Source organism: Cydia splendana, chromosome 22 (genome assembly GCF_910591565.1).
Source record: "Cydia splendana chromosome 22, ilCydSple1.2, whole genome shotgun sequence".
NCBI lineage: Eukaryota > Metazoa > Arthropoda > Insecta > Lepidoptera > Tortricidae > Cydia > Cydia splendana.
In genome coordinates this window covers 10,199,662-10,227,521 of record NC_085981.1, presented here as the reverse complement: position 1 = coordinate 10,227,521, position 27,860 = coordinate 10,199,662, and the positions used below count along the sequence as shown (strand labels likewise).

The window sequence follows — 27,860 nt, the reverse complement described above, 5'->3', positions numbered from 1 at the left end:
CAGTTAAAATCGGCGCACTCTAATTCGTCGAGCAACCATCAGCGCCGACGCGCGAGCGGCCGCCGCGCCGGCGGGGGGAGGTTAGCCGGCACCGGGCGTTGACACTCGGCAGCGGCAACGTCGCGTCGGCCATTTTGTATTTGTCGCGCGCTGTGTACGGACGTAGCACCGTTTGAGTTATCGGCGGTTATTGGTGAGTAAAGTTTGTAATTTTGTTAATATACCTGTTTTGATATTTTAAATGGTGGTATCTTATAAGAATGCTACTCCATACAAACGTAGTCCCCATTTTACTGCTTGGATGTTAAATTTAAAGAAATTATTTTTACACAATTTATTATATGTTAACCATAGCCATTCCCCATCGTATGAACAAATTCGATACACAGATTTAAAAGCTCCTAACTCTTAAAATAATTTAAAAATCACAGCTGTGGTTAATATATTTAAGTAGGTACTACAAATTGCGTAAAAATAAAAATTGTTTCTATAATGTCCAGAGAGAGAAGTCGCACTATGGGAAAACTGCGTTTGTTTGAAGAAGTGTTTACTATCGTTTTACCTAAATGAAAAAGTTGTAATAAAAAGTATTAGTTGTACTTAATTTATACTTAGGTGCATGGTTGAAAAATAGTTTCCAGTGTAATTTATTTCTTGCACCGTCAACTTTGTCAACATTGCCTGACATACCCAACAAATAACAATGCCTGGCTTAAAAAAAGGTGATTTTATGGTTCCGTACCAAAAAGGTACAAAAGGAATCCTTATAAGGACTCTGTCCGTCCGTCTGTCTGTCACATTGCTAAATATTTCGAGAACTATCGATTTGAAATTTGGAATAGTTATAAGAACAACGCTAACTCAGACACATTGCAAGTGTACTTTTTAAAATTTATTTTTATTAATTATGGAAAATGCCCATAATAAAGAGGGGGCAAAATTACAAAATCTAGTTACCAGGTCAAGTGGGATATCATTTGACAGTGCTTAAATTACACTAAAAACACCTTTCAAATAAATTAAAAATAGTTGAAATCGGTTCACATAATAAAGAATTATCCCTGAAGAACCAACATACATACAGGTCGCGCAAATTAGTTAGCTAATTTGCCGATAGATGGCGCTGTACACAATTACGCTTAGCAAAGATATAGGTATGTAACTCCGTATAAGATAAATAAAGTCTAAGAAAAAAACGTGCCTCGGAAATCAAGAAAAGTAATTCTCGAATAGATGGCGCCATACCTTTGGCCTATTCTCGGCTAGATGACGTTGACGACGCCGTTTGATATTTAACAATTTAAACACATATCAGTGAAAGAACATGGGTCAGTATGGAACAATAAAAATCAATAATCATTTATCCGATACATATTTTGATTAATTTATACATTTTCAATTATATTTTAAGTTTTAATCGTGTGTCGATAGATGGCAGTAAATGTACCGTAACTACAAAAAAATACTATGGCAATAGCCCTCTATACTATCTATTCTCTTTGCGCTTAGTATACTCGTACTTCTGGTGAAAAGTCTTTCGTGATCATAGTTACATGAGAAAATTATATGTTTACCTCGGTGCGCGAGTTAAACGAACTCGCACTTGACCGGTTTAAAAAAAAAATATTTCAATTTCAGTTATCTTTGTACCTAATGGTCGCGATTGTTCCATTATTAGTAGGTATTATTATATAAGATAATAGTCAGCTATTTTATAAATAATCACCGTTTTTTAAGTCGGGTAATGTAAGGCAATGTTGAAGAAGTTTCGGACGGTAAGTTAACGTATGCATTTAGATTTAATCCATAGCATTGCAGATAACATATTTAAATAGTTATCTGTTTATTTATTTTTTCGCATTTTCAGTTGGGAACCAGAATATATATATTTTTTTAATATTTTCAACTTTAGGTAGAAATCAAGGCTATATTCGAAAAAAACTTGTCGGGAAAATATGTTTACAGTTCATATGGTGCTACCTTACCGCACTAGTACGATAATTAGCACATTACGCAACTGTCGATTATGTATTGTAAAACGTTGTACGAAACATGTGCGAATAGGTAATTCGCAACTCGTGTCGATTTAAGACACTCCCTTCGGTCGTGTTTTAATTTATCGCCACTCGTTTCGAATTTCCTACTTTTCACACTTGTATCGTAATGTACTATTATAGTTTAGGCAAAACGTATTTATTACCCACAAGATAAACTTATAGTAGTGTTTAGCCTAATTACAATAGGTGGCATTTATTGAAAAAGCGTCCAGTAATGGTATTAATTTTTTATTGACTTTTTAAACACGTTTTGAGACAGTTGGGGCACAATGTGACAATTCTTGATATTTTCAATGAAATTTTAATTTTCCATTATTGGTCATACATATATACAATTACATACCTATGCATTGTTTCAGTTGGATGAAAAAATGGCCGCAGAAATGACGTTGGAAGTTTTTGAAAAGCATTTATCTGATTTTAAAAAAGAGGATATACAGAAAAAAATGGATATAGCCAGTAATGTAAGCAAACAATGTGAACTGCCTAAGAATATACCAACTGGGAAAGATAACACTCCTCCCGTAATGAAGTGCCAAAAGCTTACTGGAGTACCTTTAGTAACTTTAATGGATGTAAATTCTCTTGACAATAAGTCTATCAAATTTGAAGATTGGTTAAAAGAACAAAAACAAATGATACAAAGCCACAATTTTGAGTATTACAGTATACGGAAACTACTGTTAAAAAACTACACGCAACTCCTAGAAATACCAACAGGGATAAAATATAGTCAAGAGTACGAGGGTTATAAGAAGTTTTTCACTCTAGTACAGCTGCCAGGGACAAAGGCTTCAATCATAGTCGAAAAACCAGAAACGGTCATGGAGAGACAGAGGTTTTTATACAAAAAGATGATGTACAGGGAACAAAAGAAAAACATAGTGTACATAGGGAAGGTTAACCTGATCATAAACCACGGTAAATTTAGTTTCAAAGAAGACAACGTTGAATCAAAAACTCGGTTTATAATAGCAGCGTCGCAAAAGTTTGGTCACTTGGGTTATATCTATTGTTGCGGGAATGGCCAGGAGTATATGACGAATTGGGTAGAAGAGAAAATTTTACCCCAACTGCCCGAGGAAAGCGTAATAATTTTCCAAGAAAACGTTCTAAGTAACGACGAAGATAAAGTTGTTAGTGATCTGTCGAAGGAGGATATTATAAACTGGTTGAACGCTAACGAAGTGCCTCATGATCCTAAAATGCACCGAGTAGAATTGTATAACCTTGTAAAGACAGTTAAAAAAAGTAGTGTCGAGAAACTGTCGTCAGCAGAACTCAGTTTTAGAGCAAGGGGCCATATCACAATAAGGAAAAAGAAGTGCAATTTAAACAACAACTTTTTTGATCCTTTCTGGGGCTTTCTTGTGCATGAGATGAACAACGCTACCACAATACCTTTAATTAAGTCCACAATGAAGCAACATCAGCACGCAATAACTAACACAGCAAATACAATCGTCCAAAATTGTCCGCTTGAATATTGGAACAATTTAGGTAACATATTGCTAGACAAAGAAAGAGATATATATAGAGAAGACTTGGAAATAGAGCATGTGATAGATAAACTGATGACTATGGTCAAAAATGAAGGATTGCCGAAAGAATGGGAGACAAATTCAAAGTTAGATGAATACAGTAGAACAGCGGAGCAGAAATATATACTTCTTTCTGATAATCTATTAAAATTGTATGAAAACATGCAAAGAACTCAATATTACAAATCATTAAATATATTTAAACAATAACTAAATCGTTTTTATTTTCACAGACGCGCACTTACTCTAAGGCTGCGTTTCCACTAAAGATGTGCGAGACTGCGAGGATACGTAGCGAGGGATGTGTTTTTTAAGAACCAATAGAATCACTTCATTTAAGTACCTACCTATCCTCGCTCAGCACAGCTCTAGTCGGCAATTTCTATTGGTCCTTAATACTCTTAACAGACAGATCCCTCGTTACGCATCCTCGCACATCTCTGGTCACATATTCGCTTTTCAGAACATACCTTTACCAAAGAGAACAGAGTGCATAGAGACGGATTGTCAAAGTAAATTATGTAGCCACTGTAAATTTACTGCCATCTTTCGACAGAATATAAAACTGTTAGAACGCCATTTGACATGTGGTAACTTATTAAACATTAATTTTAAAATGTAATGTAGCTACATTATTTACCATGACCGTAACTCTCTATTTCAAATTCTCTTTGCCATTACTTATTTCATGAAGCATGAACAATAAATGGGGTCTGGGACTGGGACCATACTTAATGGATGTTGTATATGTATAACACCATCCAACAAAGGCATGTTAGGTGTCTCGAGCCTATCTCGAAAATATATAGATTCCATAGAGAACCCAGGTGTTCGTTCCAATAATTATGGTTACTAGTGAAGCAATCATCTTTGAATTAATCTCGTACAATACCATTGCAATATAAACCCTAACACATATGAAATAAGGTTGATTATTACATATGCGGGCCTTATCTTTAAGGGAGCGAGCCGTGAGTAGGATGGCCTTCAACCTTAAGTATTAAGTATAGTGTGCGAGTTAATAAAACTTTATGTAGGGTTTAAATTAAAGCATGATAGCACAGAATAAATAATAGTACTAGGTACAGAAGACTCATTCTCTAACAAAACGCGTCTGTTACGATCAGGACAGATATGGCCGCTAGGTGGCGACAGCGCCACGCGCGGCTTATGGCTAGCCACCAAAATTGGTGTGGGACGGATGTACTTGTAGCTACCTGTTGCAAAGCGATGAAATCGCGGAGTGAGCCACGTCTGGTGATAGTAGCAAATGGGTACGGTTCGGCTGGTGGTAAGTGGTCGTCGTAGCATACAGGTGCATGTTAAAATTATAAGAAAGACCACGATTTTTTGTGTTAAAAGCTGAAACAATAATTTGCTCGCTCTCATTTCATTTGTATAAGAGACAGGTAGGTACCACTAGAAGATTATAAATAGCTTTAAAATAAAACTTAAATATTCCATCCCCCAAGGTGGAGAAAAAAAAAATTGAAATTGTGATTTATATGGAATAATAAACACTAGATCACAATTCTTGAATATTCCGTTTCTATTTTAATAAAGACAAAAAATATTTTTACAACGAATTCATATAAAAATGTTATAATTCGGAGCGATAACAGAATGATACCCACATTTTCTTATATGAATCATTATAACATAAAACCTATAAAATGTTATTTGCCAAGTTACAAAACATTCTTGGAAAATCCATTATAATTTTAAATGAAAATTCTTCATGGCTATTTACGGCAGAGTCCGTTTATAGAAACCTAAGGCCACATTTAACCCTAAGGCCTTAGACTTAATAACTAAAAATGTGCCATTTTCAACCAAAAGGGTACTTATTGTCGATTATCTACAAGGCGCCATTTCCATATCGCTTCCACCATGAAATCCACTTTATCGACAACCGAGAATGTGGTACCTTTTGGTTGAAAACGTCACAAATGGTCTTAATCTACCTAAGTTTAATCGGGCAACCTTCTAAGGCACAATAGTATCTGTAAAATTATAGTCTACACTAACTTGCAATTTCAACGTAAGGTAATTTAAAATGCAAGCTAAAATAAACTTTATTGCAGAGAAGTTGTGTTTGAGTTGAAATGAAAGGAAAGATGAGTCGTTTTGTAATGTAGTAGTAGGTTGTTTAGTAAAATCAAACGTGGGAAAAATGTGTACTTGGGAAAATTATTGAAATGAAGTTAACAGTAGGTGTAATAATAATATAGCTGGATTATGAGACTTAGACTTAATTAAGTCGCGTTGTGTAAACTTCAATCCATAGACCGGTATACTATTCACTTCTTCTACAATAGTCCCAATGCCTGCTGCGACCGGTTCATTATTGTTGCGCTTGTAAATGGGTTCCAGCAGGCGTTCTACATAACATTACAGCCCTCTAAGGGGCCTCTACGTGTTGGATCTATATCCCTACGCAAGCCTATCAAAAGACCAATCCAAGGATATTACAAATAGCTGGTTTAAATAAATGATTTCACAAAATAAATCATTGGAAATATAGGTAGTCCTATATAGTCCTCCTCAATCTCATCGTTTTCGATGACGGCGACCCTAAATAAACATTATGGAAAATACAAAGAAAAGGAAAGTTTATTATTGGAAATGCAAAGTCGAAAAACATAGGCCTCCGTCATTACTCTGCGGGTAATGCGACCATGCTACAAGCGCTGGACACCATTTTTTATAAAGTTAGTAGAAAATATCGATATTTCTAAGAAGTTTTGACACTGCTCAGTGTTCATCATAGTCATAGTCGCCATCAGATCTATCGGAGGATCGGAGCGGCCAAGGTGGTCAAAATTATCTGAAAATGCACTTTAATGTTTTGATAATAGAGGCTATGTTCAGATATTTGTGAACACTCTGGTCGGTCTGATATGTCTGATGGCGACTGTACCATAAACCAACGACACCAACTGTACCAACGACAGCAGCACTACCATTCTAACTAACTGTATGGCAAGTTATCAGCAATGAAACTGGAAAACGTAAACTGAAGGATCCGCACTACAACCTACGAATTGCTGACACTTTAGTAAGTTCCGACCGTGAAGTGGCAGATCATTTTGAGCGGTTTTTCTCGAATATCCCGGTAGAAACAACAAGATCCCTTAATTCATCGCCAGACGTCGCTGAAGAAATTTTGAAGACAAATGTGGCAGAATGTACAGAAATCTTCAAATTTTCGTATGTCTCTCCGAATATAGTTCTTAAGACTTTTAGGTCTTTAAATTTAAAGAAAACAGAAGATCTTTGGGGCCTGTCTGTCAAAGTATTAGATTCCATTATTGAGTCAATTATACCATACTTAGCTGAGATTTTCAACAGATGCATTGATGCTGGAATTTTTCCAGATATTATGAAACATAGCAAAATTATCCCTCTGTTTAAATCAGGAACAAGAACAGATCCCACGAACTTTAGACCGATTTCAATACTACCGGCATTAAGCAAAGTGTTCGAGAAACTTATTCTGAATCAACTATTGTCACATTTCAACAGAAACAAACTGCTTGATAGCAATCAATTTGGTTTCACCAAAGGTCGATCAACTACTGACGCCGGTGCGGTACTTCTAAAACACATCTTTGATGCCTGGGAAAAAGCTCAAGATGCTGTTGGAATTTTCTGTGATCTGTCAAAGGCATTTGATTGCGTCGATCACGAAAATTTAAAGAGAAAATTAAGCCGCTATGGGATAAAAGCTAGTGCCCTTGACCTGGTCTCATCGTACCTTTCGGATAGAACTCAGCGAGTAGTTATTAATGGAACTCAATCGGCGGGGTCCCCGGTAGCCCTCGGAGTGCCTCAAGGTTCAATTCTTGGTCCCTTCCTGTTTTTGGTATACATTAATGACTTACCAAAAGTTGTGCAAGATAGACATGATATAGTGTTATTTGCAGATGACACTTCCCTTATATTTAAAGTGGACAGAAAGGAAAATAGCTTCGAGAGCATTAATGACGCGCTATCTACCATAGTAAACTGGTTTACGGCAAACAATTTGCTTTTGAACGCCAAGAAAACCAAATGCATCAAGTTTACGCTACCTAACGTCAAGCAGGTAAATAACAGCAAGATTAAAATAAAAGGTGATACGCTGGAATTTGAGGATCGAACTGTTTTCCTGGGAGTCACTCTAGACTCCAAACTGCAATGGCATGCACATATAGGCACTCTAGCCGGAAAACTTAGTTCAGCAGCCTATGCAGTGAGGAGAATAAAACAGCTAACAAACGTAGAGACGGCCAGGCTGGTATACTTTAGTTACTTCCATAGTGTTATGTCTTATGGAATTCTGTTGTGGGGAAAAGCGGCAGATATTCAGACAATATTTGTGCTGCAAAAACGAGCTGTACGCTGTACGTTCCATCTATGGACTGGGCGCTCGAGTATCCCTAAGAGAGAAATTCAAAGAAGTTAACATTCTTACCGTTGCATCTCAATACATACTAGAGAATATTATGTATGTTCGGAAAAACATCCACGAATTCAAGGTTAACAGTGATATCCATAACTATAACACTAGAAACAAACATAAGCTTGCTGTGCCCGCCCACCGCCTCCGTAAGGTTAGTACGTCTTTCGTCGGGAACTGTACACGTTTTTATAACAAAGTCCCCACTGATGTAGTGAATTTACCACTTCACAAATTTAAGTCGCACATTAAGCGCTCCTTGTTAAGTAAGGCGTACTACACTGTAAATGATTTTATAAACGATAGAGATGCCTTTAAGCAGGTAGCTTGATTTCATTAGTATAATAAGAGCTAAATAAATATTGTTTTTTTTACATTGTGAATTAAATATGCTAGTGTCCAGTAGAATTGACACATGAGACAATGATGTTCTCGCTTGATTAAATTGTTTAATTTAATTTTAGTTTTGGACACTTGGAGACCTTATACATCTCTAAGTATTTATTTATATATTTTATTTTTGATTGTACATACCTATATTTTTAATGTTTCTGACACTTAGAGACCTTTACATCTCTAAGTCAACTTAGGCTAGTAATTATGTGAAGCTATACTGTCTTTTTATGTAACATACGAGCACAAAATGCCGTGTCTTACAGCTACATGTTATTACTATTTTAATATTATTATAGGCCGGTAGCTTGAACATGTCATGCTCGCTTAAAAGTCTATGCTTACGGTGGCGTCGTTGATCGGGTCGCCACTTTCCCGAATGAAGGTTGAGGGAGGCGATGGCTGAGATACGCGTCATACTCGTGAACGGGTGCTGTTTGTGGAGACTGGTCTGTTTAAGCTAACACAAGCTATTATACTTAGTAACTTTATTTTTATTAATTAATTACAGTGAGACGCCTCATTCTGCTCTCGTATGTTTCTTTTCTCTTAATGAATGTATTAATTATACAGGATATTGACTCTTGGAGACCCTATACATCTCTAAGGATAACTTGATAAACTATATAATCTTATAGTTCTGACACCTAGAGACATTTACACCTCTAAATATTATAGATTTTTTTTTGTGTTTTGTATCTGTATTTTTTATGTAATTCGACATTAAGAGACCATATACATCTCTTAGTAATTGTAATACTTAATAATTAGTTTTATTTTATAAAATTGTTGATGTTACTATTTTTGCATGTATGTAAATTCAATGATGACGTGTAAAAGTGCCCTTGTGGCCTATTTGCTGAATAAATGTTGATGTTTGATGTTTGATGTTTGATGTATTCATTTTACTATGGAAATTGACAATAACACCGACGCGTTCGTACTAGTAGTGCAGCTGCGGTCAGAAATGGAATGTTACCCTGAATCCCTGTGGCTGTGGTTTTGAAAAATAAATAAATAAATAAATAAAAATAAATAAATATTAGGGGACATCTTACACAGATCAAACCTAGCCCCAAACTAAGTAAAGCTTGTACTATGGGTACTAGGGGACGATATACATATATACTTGTATAGATAAATACATACTTATATACATAGAAAACAACCATGACTCAGGAACAAATATTAGTGTTCATCACACAAATAAATGCCCTTACTGGGATTCGAACCCAGGACCATCGGCTTAGCAGACAGGGTCACTATCCACTAGACCAGACCGGTCGTCAAAAATAAAAGAACACGGTTTTATTTGTTTGCGTGGTATTTTACCTACCCTACGAATCAGTGTTGACAACTTGGCATAAATCATGCCAGATTTGGTATATTTTCACTCGCTTTGGCACCAAAATTTTCCATTTAGCATCTGGCATATTTTTTAGCATAATTTAGTCTAAGCCACGTTTGCACCAACTTGACAGCAGCAATATGCGCCATCGCCTTATGATTTGATCAGACAATATAATCAGGTTGGGCGAAAATTGTCCCATCTGGACTGGCCTTCACTGATCTTGCTGGTAGTCTCTGTTTTGCTATTTTGCTGGGATGGGACAACAGTCGACATTTTAGTCCTAGCAGAGGGCTTACCACGAACGTCGATAACGAAAATTTCGAGCAACTACCTCTTTTACTCCAATTAATGCGTAATTAGATTGACAGAGATAGTTGCTGGAAATTTGAATTTATATGCCTGGTTATACGCCTGAAACGGAGAAGCTTTGCTCGCATTTTGAGCTCACTTGGTCAATAATAAGGCTGACCACAGACGCACAGAATTTTCTGTACGGAATGACAGGTGCAAACGAGACATGTATAGTTATGTGTATAGCGACGTCCCGTTCACACCTGACTGTCCGGAAACCAAATGAAAATTCCGTGCGTCTGCGGCCAGCCTATATTTCCAAACAACAGCAGACTTGTAACCGTCGTAACTATAGTATGTCAAGCCATTTCCGTTAGTAAACAAAAGCGGCAAATTTAAAAAAAATAGTAGGCGCGAAGTATTATCATCCCATAGAAAATTTGAATTTTCTACTGACAAAGTACGGTATTTTTTACTGAATATTTTTAGACACCATATTATTTTAAGTGTCTATTTTCAAGTGACATTTTAGCATTATTTTAGCATATTTGGCATAATTTTGGCATAATCATGACATTAGTCTAGCATTTTTTCAAAATCCGAGTTGGCAACCCTATACCATAGCAGACAGTATGCTTTTTTAATGAATTCAATGAATATATTGAAGAATAAAGCCTTTACACTTTAATTATTATTGTTATCTATAGGTTGGCCAATAAACCTTGCTGTTTAATAACCTAGTTAACCTAATTAGTATTAACTTATTAAGACCTAACTAGGTTTTTTTCAATAGGTACCTACTTAAACATTTTATTGTTGTTCCACAAAAAAAACACGATTTAAGTTTAAGATGCTTTTTAAATGTATGTAGGTACATTGATTGTAGGTAGGTACACTAGGTACAGTCACCACACGGGGTTGTTATGCCATTTAGGGTTCTCGCTAAATTGGAAATTCTATAGCATAGTATTGACAACTAATTTAGCTAGGACCCTAAATAGCGTGGCGCAACAATCGCGGAGCGTGACGGTACCTAAAATCAATTTCCATTTTTAATGTTTTTGAAATAAGTATACATTAGGCCTACATACGAGGCCTATATATAGTTTTAGTGTTTTATCTTAAAGGGTGAAGTCCCGGCTATTCCAATAGGTACATGTGTAACTATGCATAACAAATGTAAAACTTTCTTCATAGCAAGACTTCAAGGAAGCTAAGGATATGAGCGTTTCAGAGAAATGTGAACGTGAAGATTATAACTATGTAGGTATAGCTCCGGAACTATTTCCTTGAACACTTACTAATGCTAATAACTTGCTGTTACGGAACTTTATATTGCTTTGAATAGCTTCGCTGTTTCTTAAGCACGCCACTGACGAGCCTTCCAAATGGATGCCGTTACAATGGATTCATCCAAATGGACGGCATCCTAATATTAAACATTGTACGTTTTTGACATTCACGGACCGATTTTGGATTGCAGCCACGCTATTTGGACTATTGGAACGCTCGTCAGTGGCCACCTTTAGGCTAGTAGACGTACGCTGCGCGCAGTGTCACATTGTAATGTAAGTGTGCAAACTGAGTAGGTACTTGAGGGTCGGTTGCACCAAACCGTTTGTCACCGTTAAAGCGTTCGTTCTTTTTGGATGGGAAATTTCATACTTCACTGCTGTTTGACGTTAATCAGTCTCGATATTAAACTTTCGTGAGACATATTTTAAACCGCCGCGAGCACTCGAGCCTGAGGAAGGACCCCCGAAGGGCCCGAAACATGTCGCCAATAGCGACTAAAAATTCAAGTGAGTGAAACCGTTGTCGTCTAAACAGGTTAATCAGTCTGTTAAATATGGTTGGTGCATAAGTATGCATATTGAATAGTTACACGTTTTTAGAAATTAGGCAAATGTCTAAAAAAAAATCACACGGAAACTAGATTACATTAAATTTGTCCGGGCAAATATTCTCGGCATATAATATTGTTTAGGCTATGTGTAAGGTGTGCAATAAAGAGTATTGTATTCCAACCAAAAACAACCCTATGGTTGCTGCTCGACGCAACGTTGGCGCAACTACTGCGCTGCGATGCCATTTTCCATAGCGCTGATCAGACTCCGAAGCTCGGAAGACACTAGCGTGGGATGGCCCTTATTAGGGAAAGGGAACCTACCGACCTATTTTGCAATTTAATAAAAATTGAATTATTGTAACTTGGTGCTTGACTGCTAGATAGGTAGATGTTTCTCTTTAGGCGAAGAAGCCACGTAGCGGCGTGGCACCGCTGCGCCGCACGGTACGGCGGTGGCGCGGCGCGAAACTTTTACGCAGCGTACTACGTAGGCGAACAACACGCGAACGCGACGCGAAGCGATGCGGCACGGGGTGAATCAATCATTTAATACATATAGAAGTGTCCTACGTGGGCGATCTCGTTGCGAACGCGAACGCCTTGGGCCCGCCGCGCCGCGTCGCTTCGCGTTCGCGCGTTGTTCGCCTACGTAAGACGTAGCGTAAGAAGCAAACCGCCTAGACTCAAGACTGCGCACCGCGCGATAGCGACACGGTGTCATGTGTGTGTCCGGTCGAGGCGGATTACCTACACCGTGATACAAACTTTACGCCGCCCGTGCCGCGCGACGCAGCGGTGCGTGCCATACCGCTACGTGGGTTCTTCGCCTTATTTGTACTGAGATGTCTGAGATGAGCGCTGGCATATTTACCTACCTTTCAAGGCAACAATAGAAGGTAAATAGGTACATTTATTGGAAGTATTCAATACATAACCATTCAGATAAAATTATGCGGCCCTTGGCACCGTTTTTCCAAGAAGGTGAATTTAATATACAGTGGAAACTGGATAAGTGGAACCTGGGTTAGTGGAAAACCTCTTTAAGTGGACCCAAGTTCTCGGTTCCAGTCCCTTGGCAACGAATTACCTCTATAAGTGGAATTTTGGGACCTCTATAAGCGAAATCCATTTTTTCGAAAATTTCTTATTTTTACCTCTGTAACTGGAAGCAGCCGTCTCCGAAACCTCTATGAGTGGAATAGCTCGGCGTTATAAAATTAGTATTTTTAATAAACCGTAACAAGGAGGGTAGTTTGTTTCGTTAACATTATGGTTCGTGTTTTAACTACGTATTTTGTATGAGATCACACATCGTTCAGTTTTTTTGCATTAAAGTACAATCGGTACATTGATTTATTTAACCATACTGGTTTCTCTTGCATAAATAAATATTAGGAGTGATTTTGTTTTTGTAATTTTGAAAATTGTATACGAGTAGGTACTGTGGATTATTTACAGTATTGCTTTTTTTAAAGTCAGGATTCCATACCTATTTTTGTTAATACATACATATCTACATACATATTTAATAAAAGTTGCTTATTTAAGTCTTGATCATACCATACGTGACCTCTATAAGCGACATTACTAGCATCCACAACCTCTGTTAGCGAGAGCCTCTGTAAGTGAGAAAACGTTTTATTTGAACCTGGTTAAGTGGAAAACTGGATAAATGGAAAACCTGGATAAGCGGAACTAAACAGCCGGTCCCTTGCGATTCCACTTATCCAGTTTCCACTGTATTTCGCTTGATAACATAATAAAGGTAAAATAAGGATTTAGGCATCTAATTTCATTTTCATCCTATTGAAATTGGCATACGAGAGCATCAATTCACAGAACAAGCCCCTACTTAAAGTAAATTTAAGGCTCAATTTAAATTCCACTACTACATACCAAATGCCAAATCAATTTTTCAGTTGACTTAACGCGTATTGGGACTGCTATCTCATAACGACATAATTCGCGAATATTCTTGAAAAATCCGTTATCCAAGCGCTAAGCATACATAAAATGCAAGTCCCATTTTAAAAATTCCATAAAGATTCACAAGCGAATTTGAACTTTAAATCTAACGCGACTAAGTTGAATTTGAGTTGATTTATAAAATGCACCGAATTCTACAGGCTTCGATTAGGATTCTTTAATCGAGTAATGCCGTCTGCTTTCCGCGCGCCATTCAAATAAGAACCTTAGGGGCTGTCCATAAATTACGTCATCGATTTTTGACGATTTTGGACCCCCCCCCCCCTATAATCATCCAAAAATCATGCTTCAAATGACTCTATTTCCTCCTACTTCATGCTACCGTCATCCGATGTCCAGACCCCCCCCCCCCCTAATTTGAAATGACGTAATTTATGAATAGCCCCTTATTCACATGTAAGTGAACTTACTTTACTTCGGTGATTAAATTCGTTCGCCAGTTTTAGCTTTAGAACGTCGCAGTTACAATTGAAAATTACCGTTGAAGTTCTTTTGTCGTCGCGATGGATTTGGAACTTTATTGTTCTTGTGAAAGGGTTTGTTTTGGGTTGTGTTTGTAATAAGATGTTATCCCTTAGGCATGGGTAAGTGGGCTTAGGAAGTAAGTTTTAATTAACCCAAGGTATTGGCGATGGGGTATCTGCGATGCTCGGCGGAACACAGGTTTCAGACCATGTGTTTCGATGGCAGCAACAAAGGTTTTGCTTAATTAGGGAGATCGGGATAGTTTGTTTATTTATTTGGTTTGTTACGGGTTTTAAGGGTCTTGTCTTGTTGTCTCTTGTGGCACGCAATTTTTAAGAGGAAAGCAAACCTTAACAGCTATCACTTTAGTCTAATACTTACTAATAGCCCAGTAAGTATACGGATTTGCAAAGCAATAAATTGTAATCTTTTTTCTCTTTCGATAATTCTATGCAATATTTTTGAATGAAACTACAGTAAGCATATAAATTAAATCATATATTTATGTACCCAAATGAAGATACTCAAAAACATCGTGTCTTATATTATACAGGGTGACCTATGCCATTGGACAAACCCTGAAATCCCACGTAGGGTTACTACTCAGAAATGCTCTAACGGTAATATTATTTTAATTAGAACAAAAGATTAAAAAAAAAACAAACAAAAGTTATTTCCAATAATCGACAACATAAAAAAACATACTGTTATTAATCATTGGCAGTGCTTTTGACAATTTGTTTGAAAATGTGCGGCAATGATGAAAGAAAAAAAGATAATCAAAACGGTCGAAGAAGGTTTCATACTATTAATAGGGTAATTATACTGTAATTAAAATAAATTATTTTACACCATGCATGAAATAAAGCACGAGATAATTATTAGAAAAACACAGATAGGAGTTATTTTTAAACACAAGTTCTATTTAATAAATCGGATAGAAATATAAAAAGTAGGTGAGTTCACTGTGACGTCACGATGTAATGTTTCATATAAATTCCATATTAGCAAATCGTTTTGACAGTTCTAAAAAAGTAACTGATTTGACTAGTAGGAAAATACCCTATTACCTCAGGAGCTACTAACACATACAGGTTGTTCCAAAGTATACAAAATCGTAATTTGTTAATTTCATCGTAACTGCTACACCGATTGTTATGATACTTTGTATACTGGTTTTAAATACCCTAATGCATATGTACATTTCGGCTTTAATGGCTAGGGACACCCTGTATTTGTATATGAACGTACACATCTATAACCAGTTTTGTTAAAATTTATGGTCTTTTTCTCGACTACATAATAGTCTAGATCTCGTTCGAAATTATTAAAACATTGGTTTTTATCCAAACCCTCCTGAGAAGTCATTGACATCAATTTATCTATTATTTCTTCTAGTAACAGATCTTCACGAAGTATCCTTTCTTCTACTTCTTTAACAGTGTCAAACATGTTCTTCCATTGTCCTACAGTGCAACCTTTTAAGGCATCTATTAGTAATCCTTCTCTTTCTTTTATTCCTCTTAACACTTTGCCATAATGATCTTTCAAATGTTTTGTTAAAGGTGCAATCACACTTAAATTCGGGAAGCCTTTTTGTTTACGCAACACTTCGTGTCCGTGCGACTTTAAAATCTCATCCAAAATGACTCCTCTTTCTTTCGTGAATTTATGTACGAGCGTCATTAATTCAACTTTACGCATGCTTTCTGCAAAAGGAACGTTATTTACGTTTAACCAATCTTTTATTTCATCCTTACTGTTAAGTGCATCGGGAAATTGATAATCATCCACTTCTTTATTCATCTTCTCTTCAACTACCACGACTGAGTTTTTCGGCAACAAAGGTATCAATTCATCTTTCAGCCATACGTACAAATCGACTCCGGGTGCTGCTGGATGCATATATGTCCCCGCTTTAATTAAAGAGTTTTCTGTAATTGCTGCAATGCACCATTTACATGCTCGTTTCCTGGGCATGTTTTCATGGTTGGGATAAATGTTGTTATAAAATTCTTCTATATAAACTATGTCTTTGTTCTCTGATCTGTATTGTTTTAACTTTTTGAAATATCTATATCTATCAGCGGTTCTTTTCGGATGTTCAGTAAGTATGCCCTTTTCCGTTCCTGGAAGTATTCTCCAAATAAATCCATGTTTTTTGAGATAATAATTTAGGGTATCGCTGTTACAAAATATAGTTCTGAGTTCCAGATCGACAATGAGATTTTCCTTCGTCGGGATATCTTCTTTCTCAATGTAATGTTCTATTAGGAATTCTCTGATGTCCATATATGAAAATTTGTTATGATCTACTTTGAGTAACATTTGCTTCTGCATTTTAAATTCCTGAAGTTGTTTAAATTCCCCGGTTTTCATAGTTTCTATTCGATCATTGAGTTTATTGAAAATATTTTCATTTATATCGAGAAGAGTAGCATTAGGGGGCACGGTTAATTTGATTGGCATTTTAGTGTACTTATATATTTGTTCTGCCATCTTCAGTTTCATTCGCAAATCAACCAAATGCGCGTCTTTTACCATTTGTTCCATATGAGTAAGTTGAGCTTTATTCATTTTGGTCTTGTTTTAACCTGAAGAACATAAAGAAATAGGTACTGAATAAAATTATAAAATAAGTTTTTGGCAAAAACTTCCTTTTTGGCAAATAATACTTATGGTGACAATTCTAACAAACCCAAACACAATTAGTTTGCGTTGTTTTATCACAGAGTTCCCGTGGCCACCTCTTGTCTCCATCATCAGATCAGTTCCATGTCATCATAATATTGCATTGTCATCCGATTTACACATGTACTTACGCAAAATTTCAGCTTAGTCGGAAATCGGGAAGTGGGTCAAATTTAGCTACCAAGATTTGACCCACACTAACATACATACATAGGTACTAACAATAAAAGCTTATAATAGTGCTGTAGTGCATCTGGCATGTTTTGCGAAGCTAGAACACGCACGCACGCACGCACGCACGCACGCACGCACGCACGCGCGCACACACACACACACACACACACACACACACACACACACACACACACACACACACACACACACTCACAGAGACAGACATACCTACAATATCATATGTTATGCTGTTTAAATACATACACACTCACCTACATAATTATATTGTTAAAACCCTAACTAAATACTGCATGGTATTTACCTACATATCTTAAATCTCACAACAAAATGATCGCCAGCGAGCGAGTGCTTGTTAATAAATAAAAACATCAATATATTCCATTATAAAGGAATTTTCTATGAAAAAATCATTTAAATACAACAAACAACACGTTATTAACATAAAATAAACAAATTAACACAAAATCTCACCTAAATTGTCCGTAATAAGCCAACGGAGCGTAAAAACGCAGGTTCACCTTGAAACAGCGCTGGGCGCAGACTAATCTGTGATGGCGTCGATCGTTGAATATGAGGGGGTGAAGGCGGCGCAGGGAGAAGAGCGAGGTAATGGGGTCGGCCGGTGGAGGTGGAGTACTTACTTTATGATGGTGCCAATAACCGCGAGAATAGTGCCAATGTTTTTTTTTTATATCTGGCCCTAAAACAAAACTAGAAATAAGGACAATCTTTGGACAAGGTTTGCGCTCGAGTTAAGTGTCAGTATTGGATCATTACACACAGAGATGGGCATTAATCGATTAACTTTTTAATCGACTAATCAATCGATTAAAAAAGTTAATCGTCAAAATTAATCGGCGATTAATTTAATCGCGATTAATTTAGTCGACCTAACATACGATTGAAATTGAATTAATCTTAATATTAATCGATTAAATTTCTCGATTAACTCTCGATTGAAAGTAGACAGGTGGTCATTTTTGTATGTAACTAAAAATCAAAACTTCTTGCGTACACATTAAAAACCATTCCAGTGTTATAAATGTGCTTCAATAATATAAGATGGTTACATTGGTTACTATAATAATGCGGATAACTTAGCGCGGCATCTCTAGGTAAGGGTTTAGGGCTTGTAGCGCAGGTATAAAAATTTGAAAGAGAACGACGTATGTGTAAGACAAATTCATGCATTTAAGGGTTAAACACCTGGGTAAGTTGAGAAACTAATAACACGTGGCATATAATACAGTGACATAAAATACTAAGCATACGTACTCTTTGTCGGTTTGTTTTATTGTTTACACAGGACTAGAAATTGCAAAATAGATAACAATCCGTTTATCCATAATTTGCCATTGTTATACGACCTTAAGAACTGTCAACATAACCCGAGATAAGAACAACCTTTAACAAAAAAAATTGACTACAGAGCTTAAAATGCCATTATTATATCTTCGTCAGCCGGTCTATATAATTCGCACAATAGTAAGTACCTTTCGAGAGCAAATAATGCACGTGTTTGTTTAAAAAAATGATAATTTTGCTTTAGGTATGCCTATAGCGATTTCAGTATTTTATTGATAACAAAATGGGACGAACTCTAAAACATCCCTTTTCAAACAAAAACAAAATTCGAAGACGGTCGAAATTAATAGTCTCCAAGTGAACATACATAAAAAATCGTCTGTTACTTATATTATTTATAAATGTTTCAGACGAATTAGGCACCTCGTTCTTTTTTTAAAGTCGGTTAAAAAGACCATATTTATTGCTAAAATTAATCGAGAGAAAATTAATCGAACTAATTAATCGATTAAAAAAATTAATCGCCGGTAATTAGTCGACGATTAATTTAATCGTGACAATATTAGTCGGAGCTTTTCGACTAAAATTAATTAATCGTCACTTTTAATCGTTGCTCGCGATTAAGTCGGTTAATTTTAATCGTTAATCGTCAGTCGATTACATTTTGCCCAACTCTGATTACACATTATAAAACAAACTCCCCCGCCGAACCTCTCTGTATGTCTGTATGTTCGCGTCGTTCGCGATAAACTATAAAAATCGGGCAAGTGCGAGTCGGACTCGCGCACGAAGGGTTCCGTACCATATAAAAAAAAAAACAAAAAAAAGCAAAAAAAAAACGGTCACCCATCCAAGTACTGACCACTCCCGACGTTGCTTAACTTTGGTCAAAAATCACGTTTGTTGTATGGGAGCCCCATTTAAATCTTTATTTTATTCTGTTTTTAGTATTTGTTGTTATAGCGGCAACAGAAATACATCATCTGTGAAAATTTCAACTGTCTAGCTATCACGGTTCGTGAGATACAGCCTGGTGACAGACGGACGGACGGACGGACGGACGGACGGACGGACGGACAGCGAAGTCTTAGTAATAGGGTCCCGTTTTACCCTTTGGGTACGGAACCCTAAAAAATCATCATAATTATTCTACCAGCCTTTTGATGTGTAAAAACCGGGCAAGTGCGAGTCGGACTCGCGCACGAAGGGTTCCGAACCATAATGCAAAAAAAAAAAAACGAAAAAAAGCAAAAAAAAAACGGTCACCCATCCAAGTACTGACCACTCCCGACGTTGCTTAACTTTGGTCAAAAAACCGGGCAAGTGCGAGTCGGACTCGCGCACGAAGGGTTCCGTACCATAATGCAAAAAAAAAAAAAGCAAAAAAAAAAACGGTCACCCATCCAAATACTGACCCCGCCCGACGTTGCTTAACTTCGGTCAAAAATCACGTTTGTTGTATGGGAGCCACACTTAAATCTTTATTTTATTCTGTTTTTCGTATTTGTTGTTATAGCGGCAACAGAAATACATCATCTGTGAAAATTTCAACTGTCTAGCTATCACGGTTCGTGAGATACAGCCTGGTGACAGACGGACGGACGGACGGACGGACGGACGGACGGACAGCGGAGTCTTAGTAATAGGGTCCCGTTTTACCCTTTGGGTACGGAACCCTAAAAAATCATCATAATTATTCTACCAGCCTTTTGATGTGTAAAAACCGGGCAAGTGCGAGTCGGACTCGCGCACGAAGGGTTCCGAACCATAATGCAAAAAAAAAAAAACGAAAAAAAGCAAAAAAAAAACGGTCACCCATCCAAGTACTGACCACTCCCGACGTTGCTTAACTTTGGTCAAAAAACCGGGCAAGTGCGAGTCGGACTCGCGCACGAAGGGTTCCGTACCATAATGCAAAAAAAAAAAAAGCAAAAAAAAAAAACGGTCACCCATCCAAATACTGACCCCGCCCGACGTTGCTTAACTTCGGTCAAAAATCACGTTTGTTGTATGGGAGCCACACTTAAATCTTTATTTTATTCTGTTTTTCGTATTTGTTGTTATAGCGGCAACAGAAATACATCATCTGTGAAAATTTCAACTGTCTAGCTATCACGGTTCGTGAGATACAGCCTGGTGACAGACGGACGGACGGACGGACGGACGGACGGACGGACAGCGGAGTCTTAGTAATAGGGTCCCGTTTTACCCTTTGGGTACGGAACCCTAAAAAATCATCATAATTATTCTACCAGCCTTTTGATATGTAAAAACCGGGCAAGTGCGAGTCGGACTCGCGCACGAAGGGTTCCGTACCATAATGCAAAAAAAAAAAACGAAAAAAAAGCAAAAAAAAAAAACGGTCACCCATCCAAATACTGACCACTCCCGACGTTGCTTAACTTTGGTCAAAAATCACGTTTGTTGTATGGGAGCCCCATTTAAATCTTTATTTTATTCTGTTTTTAGTATTTGTTGTTATAGCGGCAACAGAAATACATCATCTGTGAAAATTTCAACTGTCTAGCTATCACGGTTCGTGAGATACAGCCTGGTGACAGACGGACGGACGGACGGACGGACGGACGGACGGACAGCGAAGTCTTAGTAATAGGGTCCCGTTTTACCCTTTGGGTACGGAACCCTAAAAATCACGTTTGTTGTATGGGAGCCCCATTTAAATCTTTATTTTATTCTGTTTTTAGTATTTGTTGTTATAGCGGCAACAGAAATACATCATCTGTGAAAATTTCAACTGTCTAGCTATCACGGTTCGTGAGATACAGCCTGGTGACAGACGGACGGACGGACAGCGAAGTCTTAGTAATAGGGTCCCGTTTTACCCTTTGGGTACGGAACCCTAAAAACCGGGCAAGTGCGAGTCGGACTCGCGCACGAAGGGTTCCGTATCATAATGCAAAAAAAAAAACGAAAAAAAAAAGCAAAAAAAAAAAAACGGTCACCCATCCAAGTACTGACCACTCCCGACGTTGCTTAACTTTGGTCAAAAAACCGGGCAAGTGCGAGTCGGACTCGCGCACGAAGGGTTCCGTACCATAATGCAAAAAAACAAAAACAAAAAAAAAGCAAAAAAAAAAAAACGGTCACCCATCCAAATACTGACCACTCCCGACGTTGCTTAACTTTGGTCAAAAATCACGTTTGTTGTATGGGAGCCCCATTTAAATCTTTATTTTATTCTGTTTTTAGTATTTGTTGTTATAGCGGCAACAGAAATACATCATCTGTGAAAATTTCAACTGTCTAGCTATCACGGTTCGTGAGATACAGCCTGGTGACAGACGGACGGACGGACGGACGGACGGACGGACAGCGAAGTCTTAGTAATAGGGTCCCGTTTTACCCTTTGGGTACGGAACCCTAAAAATCACGTTTGTTGTATGGGAGCCCCATTTAAATCTTTATTTTATTCTGTTTTTAGTATTTGTTGTTATAGCGGCAACAGAAATACATCATCTGTGAAAATTTCAACTGTCTAGCTATCACGGTTCGTGAGATACAGCCTGGTGACAGACGGACGGACGGACAGCGAAGTCTTAGTAATAGGGTCCCGTTTTACCCTTTGGGTACGGAACCCTAAAAACCGGGCAAGTGCGAGTCGGACTCGCGCACGAAGGGTTCCGTATCATAATGCAAAAAAAAAACGAAAAAAAAAAAGCAAAAAAAAAACGGTCACCCATCCAAGTACTGACCACTCCCGACGTTGCTTAACTTTGGTCAAAAATCACGTTTGTTGTATGGGAGCCCCACTTAAATCTTTATTTTATTCTGTTTTAGTATTTGTTGTTATAGCGGCAACAGAAATACATCATCTGTGAAAATTTCAACTGTCTAGCTATCACGGTTCGTGAGATACAGCCTGGTGACAGACAGACGGACGGACGGACGGACAGCGGAGTCTTAGTAATAGGGTCCCGTTTTTTGCTTTACCCTAAAAAATCATCATAATTATTCTACCAGCCTTTTGATATGTAAAAAAAGATATATCATCTTCGTTGTAGAATAACATTTTAGCAAAAAAAAACCACGTAAATAGTCAACAGTAACACAATTAGGTATACCTATACCAGTTCAACATTCACGGAGAGTATGTCAAGGCCTCCATAAGTCCATATATTAGTATTATTACTCACTTATAAACATAAAACAGTCGCCAACTCCCTAAACCGTAACATTTTGTCCTCAACCGAACGCGAACCCGCTACCAATAACTCACACGCACAACGCGTCATATCCCACAGTTATTAGAACTATAAATCTCAGTTAGACCACGGGTTATTAACCCCTGAATATTAGGGGCATTATCGAAAACGATTTAAGCGACATCTTTTGACGAAGACACTTACGCTATTTTTTAGTAAATAAATATAATTGAGAGCGTCTTAAGTGCCATGTTTTGACTAAGAAAGTTACGCTCTTCTTAGTAAACCAATATAACGCTGAAATGGTTTTGGGGAATTACTTGGGTTTTGTATGTTTGAAAGATGAAAGGAAAATGTTAAGAGCCAACGGGAGTGGTCATTTCTCCATACAAACGTACTCCTCGTTTTCCTCCGTGGTTTTTGAAGCGAGAGCAATGATTTTTTCAACACAGATTAATATTGTCAATAGCTGTGTCGGACCGTTTTGCTTTTCTTGATATTTTTGTTTTTTAAGGCGCTAGAGCCCTTCAAAAATGGCCAAAATGGCCTAATTGACTATGTCGCAATGAGAGGCGTGGCATTCAAAACTGATATCAATTAGCCAAAAAAGCAAAACGGTTCGACACAGATAATTTCATAATCATTTAGATTTCCAAATTTGGTTACGATTGGTTAAGTTTTGGAGGAGGAAACAGAGGAGTACGAAACCTCGATTTTTGAGATTTTTACGCAGGATTTTTCGCCTTGTCCTTATCGCACTACTTTTAGGTGCCGCTTCCGTTAGCGAGACGGGTATATTTACCTAAAATATTTAAAACTCAGCTCCTGTTTCGTCTTAAGTTAATTTTTTACTGATAAGTTCTTCTTTACCAATTGCTTTTCAAACCGGTTTACACAGGGCCGTCTTAAACTATGCTTGGGGCCCTTGAGCACATAATAATTTGGGCCCCGGAAAGTAAAGAAAGCAAAATTGAACTAAATTTTTTCTACTATGACCTTCTATTTATTATGGGTAATCAAATATACTGTTACTGTCTGATCTCGGGGCCCCCTGAGGATGGGATGGGAACTACGACCATAAAATTTTAGTGTAACTATGTAAGTACAGATCAAATAAGTTTAAGTGACACATGATTATTTTTCAACCGAGCTACCGAGTGAAACACAAAAATTTTTCACCACGCCCGAGGAACATAGTAACTGTAAAACAATAAAAATAAAATATAATGGACGTTAATTATATTTATTACATATTACTTAAAAATAAAAGTCAAATCCAATCCAATAGCCAACATGACAAAGCAACACAAAAATTGTATGAAATAACTTTTGCATTCTCGTGGATAAAATGCAACTTTCTTAGGCCCACTTGCACCATTCCACTAACCCGGGGTTAACCGGTTAAACCGTTAACCCAGTGTCTAATTGTACTGGTAACCATGGTAACTTCAGGTTTAACCGGTTAACCCCGGGTTAGAACAATGGTTCAAGTGGCTCTTATCAGTTTTTAAAGAATAAAGCGCTGTTGTGGTGAAATAAAAAAAAATTAACACTTTTCGCGATTAAAGGCCCTTTACGTCACACGCCCGTTTCTACGTCACCGAAAGGACCTTCAACTTGGCTAAGCATGTTACCCTGAGGTGAGGGTAGTAGTAACTCTGTTATGAAGTTTTAGAAATTTCACTTGACCTGTTTCGGGCAAGTTGGCGAGTTTAAGCGGGTTTGGAGGGTTATGTATTTTGTTAATTAAATAATAAACATGTATATGTATGTACAGTCACCTGCAATAATATGTTACTGTTCGAAGGCCGCAAAAATATGTGACAAGCTCTTATGGCTCTACAAATAAGATCGTATTGTTTTTTTGCGGCCTTCGTTGTGTAACATATTATTGCAGGTGACTGTACAAATGTAGTGCATAATTATTTTCCATCGTATTTTCACGGACGCCCGAACGTGTCTTGCTTTTTCAGTCAGTCTTGGTACAAAAAGTGCTGACGTTGACTGAAGTAGCATCACAAATGCGAACGTTTCCGAGAAAATACGATGGAAAACAATTATGCACTGCACATGCACGTACAATACGATTTAGCAGTCACACTTCACTTAAATAGTTTTTCTTAGTAACGTTTTTCGCGATCGATATTTCACGTTCAAAGTTATTTGCAACAGTTGAATTTTTCTATAAGTAAAAAATATATATGCCTTTTTATTAAGCTATCAGATGGTAGATAATTTTGACGTTTAGTCTTAGTAGTTGTCCCATTATGGAAAGGCCTTATAACTACCAAAAAATTCAAGTTTACTTCATTTAAATACGAAATAACTAGTATTTTAAGAGTGACCCAAGAAAAAGTCGATTCACCCATTTAAGCTGCCCGTACAAGTAGGAGAACTTAGGCCTTTCCGTAATCATGCTAGACATACTAGGCTTAATCTCACGGCACTAAGCTTAATCGGCACCTGATCGAATTTCCCTTCTCAAGGGACTGCCTAGTCCTGTTAACAAGCTAACTTAGCCTGCCTGTAAGGCATGTGTTCTTAGTACAGTCACCTGCAATAATACGTTACTTTTCAAGGCCGCAAAAATATGTGACACGTTCTTATGACTCTACAAATAAGATCGTGTCAGATATTTTTGCGGCGTGCGTTGTGTAACATATAATTGCAGGTGACTATACCAGGACTGTATAAGCATCTTGATATCCTTCGAATACGTGGAATGCTGGATAAAGTCGATTTTTGCTATTTAACTATTTTTCTTTCAACAAAATTGAAAGTCGAATTTTAACTGTCATACTGACATTAATTTAACGGTATAACTCACGTATTTTTAGTCACCGTCACACCGTCTCCGTCAAGTGATCTATACTTGGTCAAGCAGATCTTGTCAGTAGAAAAAGGCGGCAAATTTGAAAAATGTAGGCGCGAAGGGATATCGTCCCATAGAAAATTTGAATTTCGCGCCTTTTTTTACTGACAAGATTTGCTTGACCGTCTATAGCTACAGCTATTGTAGCTAAACCCAATCGACTTCCGATCGAGTTACCCTAGTATCCCCCCGAGGCTTGTACTAATTTGTTAACAAGGTTTAACCAAGCTAGTAGTAGTTGTGCTATAACAAGATTTAAAATATAACTAGCCGTAGCCACTGTAGTAAACAGTGTTTATTTTAGGGTTCCGTACCCAAAGGGTAATAACGGGACCCTATTACTTAGACTCCGCTGTCTGTCTGTCACCAGGCTGTATCTCATAAACCGTGATAGCTAGGCAGTTGAAGTTTTCACTGATGATGTATTTCTGTTGCCGCTATAACAACAAATCCTAAAAACTGAATAAGTATAATAAATAAGTGTTTAAAAGTGTTTAAGAGTGTAAGTGGAGGTCCCATACAACAACCGCGATATTTTTTGCCGTTTTTTGCGTAAATGGTGCGGAACCCTTCGTGCGCGAGTCCGACTCGCACTTGGCCGATTTTTAGTGACCGTAAGGCCCTGAGATATACGTCAATGGAATCATATATCTCCAGTTAAATCCAATCGAGTTCCGATCGAGTTGCCCTAGTACCCCCTAGAGGCTACTAATTCGTTAACAAGCTCCGACCGACTGGGTTCCTAACTAATGTGACGCGTCTTCGAACGTTAACTTATGCGTTAGCGTTATTACGTGCTACGGTTATGGCAGAGTAGAATGAGTAGTGTAACTTTATGAAGTAACTAGTTTCTGCGTGGAATGACGATAATGATTGATAAAAACTATCCTATGTCCTTCCCCGGGGATCAAACTACATATATCCATACTAAATTTAATCTAAATCGGTTCAGCGGTATAAGCGAGAAGAAATAACACAGACAGACAGAGTTCTTTCGCATTTATAATATTATAACAAATTGGGAGCTTCTGAGAGGAAAATGGGGTCTATATTTGTATGGAAATGCCGTCCACTTTCCTCTTAACCCGTCGAACGTCCATCATACAACATACAGCAAATTGACGCAAAGCAATTTGAGTCATATTGAGTAGTCTGTCACACGTCTGATTCTGATACGGAGTCGCTACGATCCAAATTGAGTTAGCACCACACGTGTGATACTACGGTGCTCCACGGGTTAGGTCAATCGAGTTACCCTGGTACACCCCCCAGACTCTAGTAATTCGTTAACAAGCTCCGACCGACTGGGTTCCTAACTAATGTGACGCGTCTTCGAACGTTAACTTATGCGTTAGCGTTATTACGTGCTGCGGTCATGGCAGAGTTAAATGAGTAGATAAACTCTGTTGAATATGTCATTCGTAGGTATAACTTTAGCAAGTTTCTATGTTAACATGCGGGCTTCACATGAAACATACTTAGGGTACGTTCGGTTATCAATAAGGTATTTGACTGTATTTAAAATAAATTATTTTGCACCATGCATGAAATAAAGCACCAGAAGATTAATAGAGAAACTTAGACAGCAGTTATTTTTAGACACAATTTCTATTTTCTCTCTCTCTTCAATCGGTCCCTCATTGCTGAGGATCGTGACTCCGTTTGATTCCGTCAACTAGTTGTCACCATCGGTCCCGTTCTGTAGCTTGGTGGAGTGCGTCGCTGACAGGTATTTTTAGTTCCTCCGCTATTTGGTCCGACCATCGTTTGGGACTTCTACCCCTAGGCCTTTTCCCTCTATTTTACCGGTCACGATAAGGCGTTCCAAATTGCTGGTATCCCTGCGTGCAACATGGCCAAAGTACCGCAATATTCGTTGCAAACAGGTTGTGGATAGACGTTGAGTCTTTTCTATTTTCTATTTTAAAACCCGTATAAAACTATAAAGAGTAGGTAATTTGATTGTGACGTCACATGCTAGTGTTTCATATAAATTCCATAGTAGCAAAATCGTTTTGACAATTCGAAAAAAGAAACTGATTTGACTAGTAGTCATATTTGACTACTAGTCAAATCAGTTCAGTTATCCCTATTCCCTATCCAGTTTCTTATCGTAACTGTGAAAACTGTTGCACCGCAGTGACAGCTGATACGAAACGTGCATGATAAGAAACGAAAAGATCTATGTTTAATAACACCCAAACACATAAATATACGAGTACGAGCGCGGTTATTACGAGTACCTACACTTTACCAACTA

The 27,860-nt window shown here is 37.6% G+C and overlaps 2 protein-coding genes across 2 annotated transcripts; one reads left to right on the top strand and one right to left on the bottom strand.

Annotated features, from left to right (window-relative positions):
• Positions 1-149: 149 nt before the first annotated feature.
• Positions 150-3,813, top strand: LOC134801477 (uncharacterized). Its single transcript, XM_063774084.1, has 2 exons — positions 150-193; positions 2,417-3,813. Exon 2 carries the CDS (start codon positions 2,429-2,431, stop codon positions 3,806-3,808), a length of 1,380 nt encoding a protein of 459 aa, XP_063630154.1. The 5' UTR covers positions 150-193; positions 2,417-2,428; the 3' UTR covers positions 3,809-3,813.
• Positions 3,814-15,592: 11,779 nt separating this feature from the next.
• On the bottom strand, positions 15,593-16,957 carry LOC134801639 (uncharacterized). Its single transcript, XM_063774257.1, has one exon. It carries the CDS (start codon positions 16,949-16,951, stop codon positions 15,593-15,595), a length of 1,359 nt encoding a protein of 452 aa, XP_063630327.1. The 5' UTR covers positions 16,952-16,957.
• Positions 16,958-27,860: the final 10,903 nt, after the last annotated feature.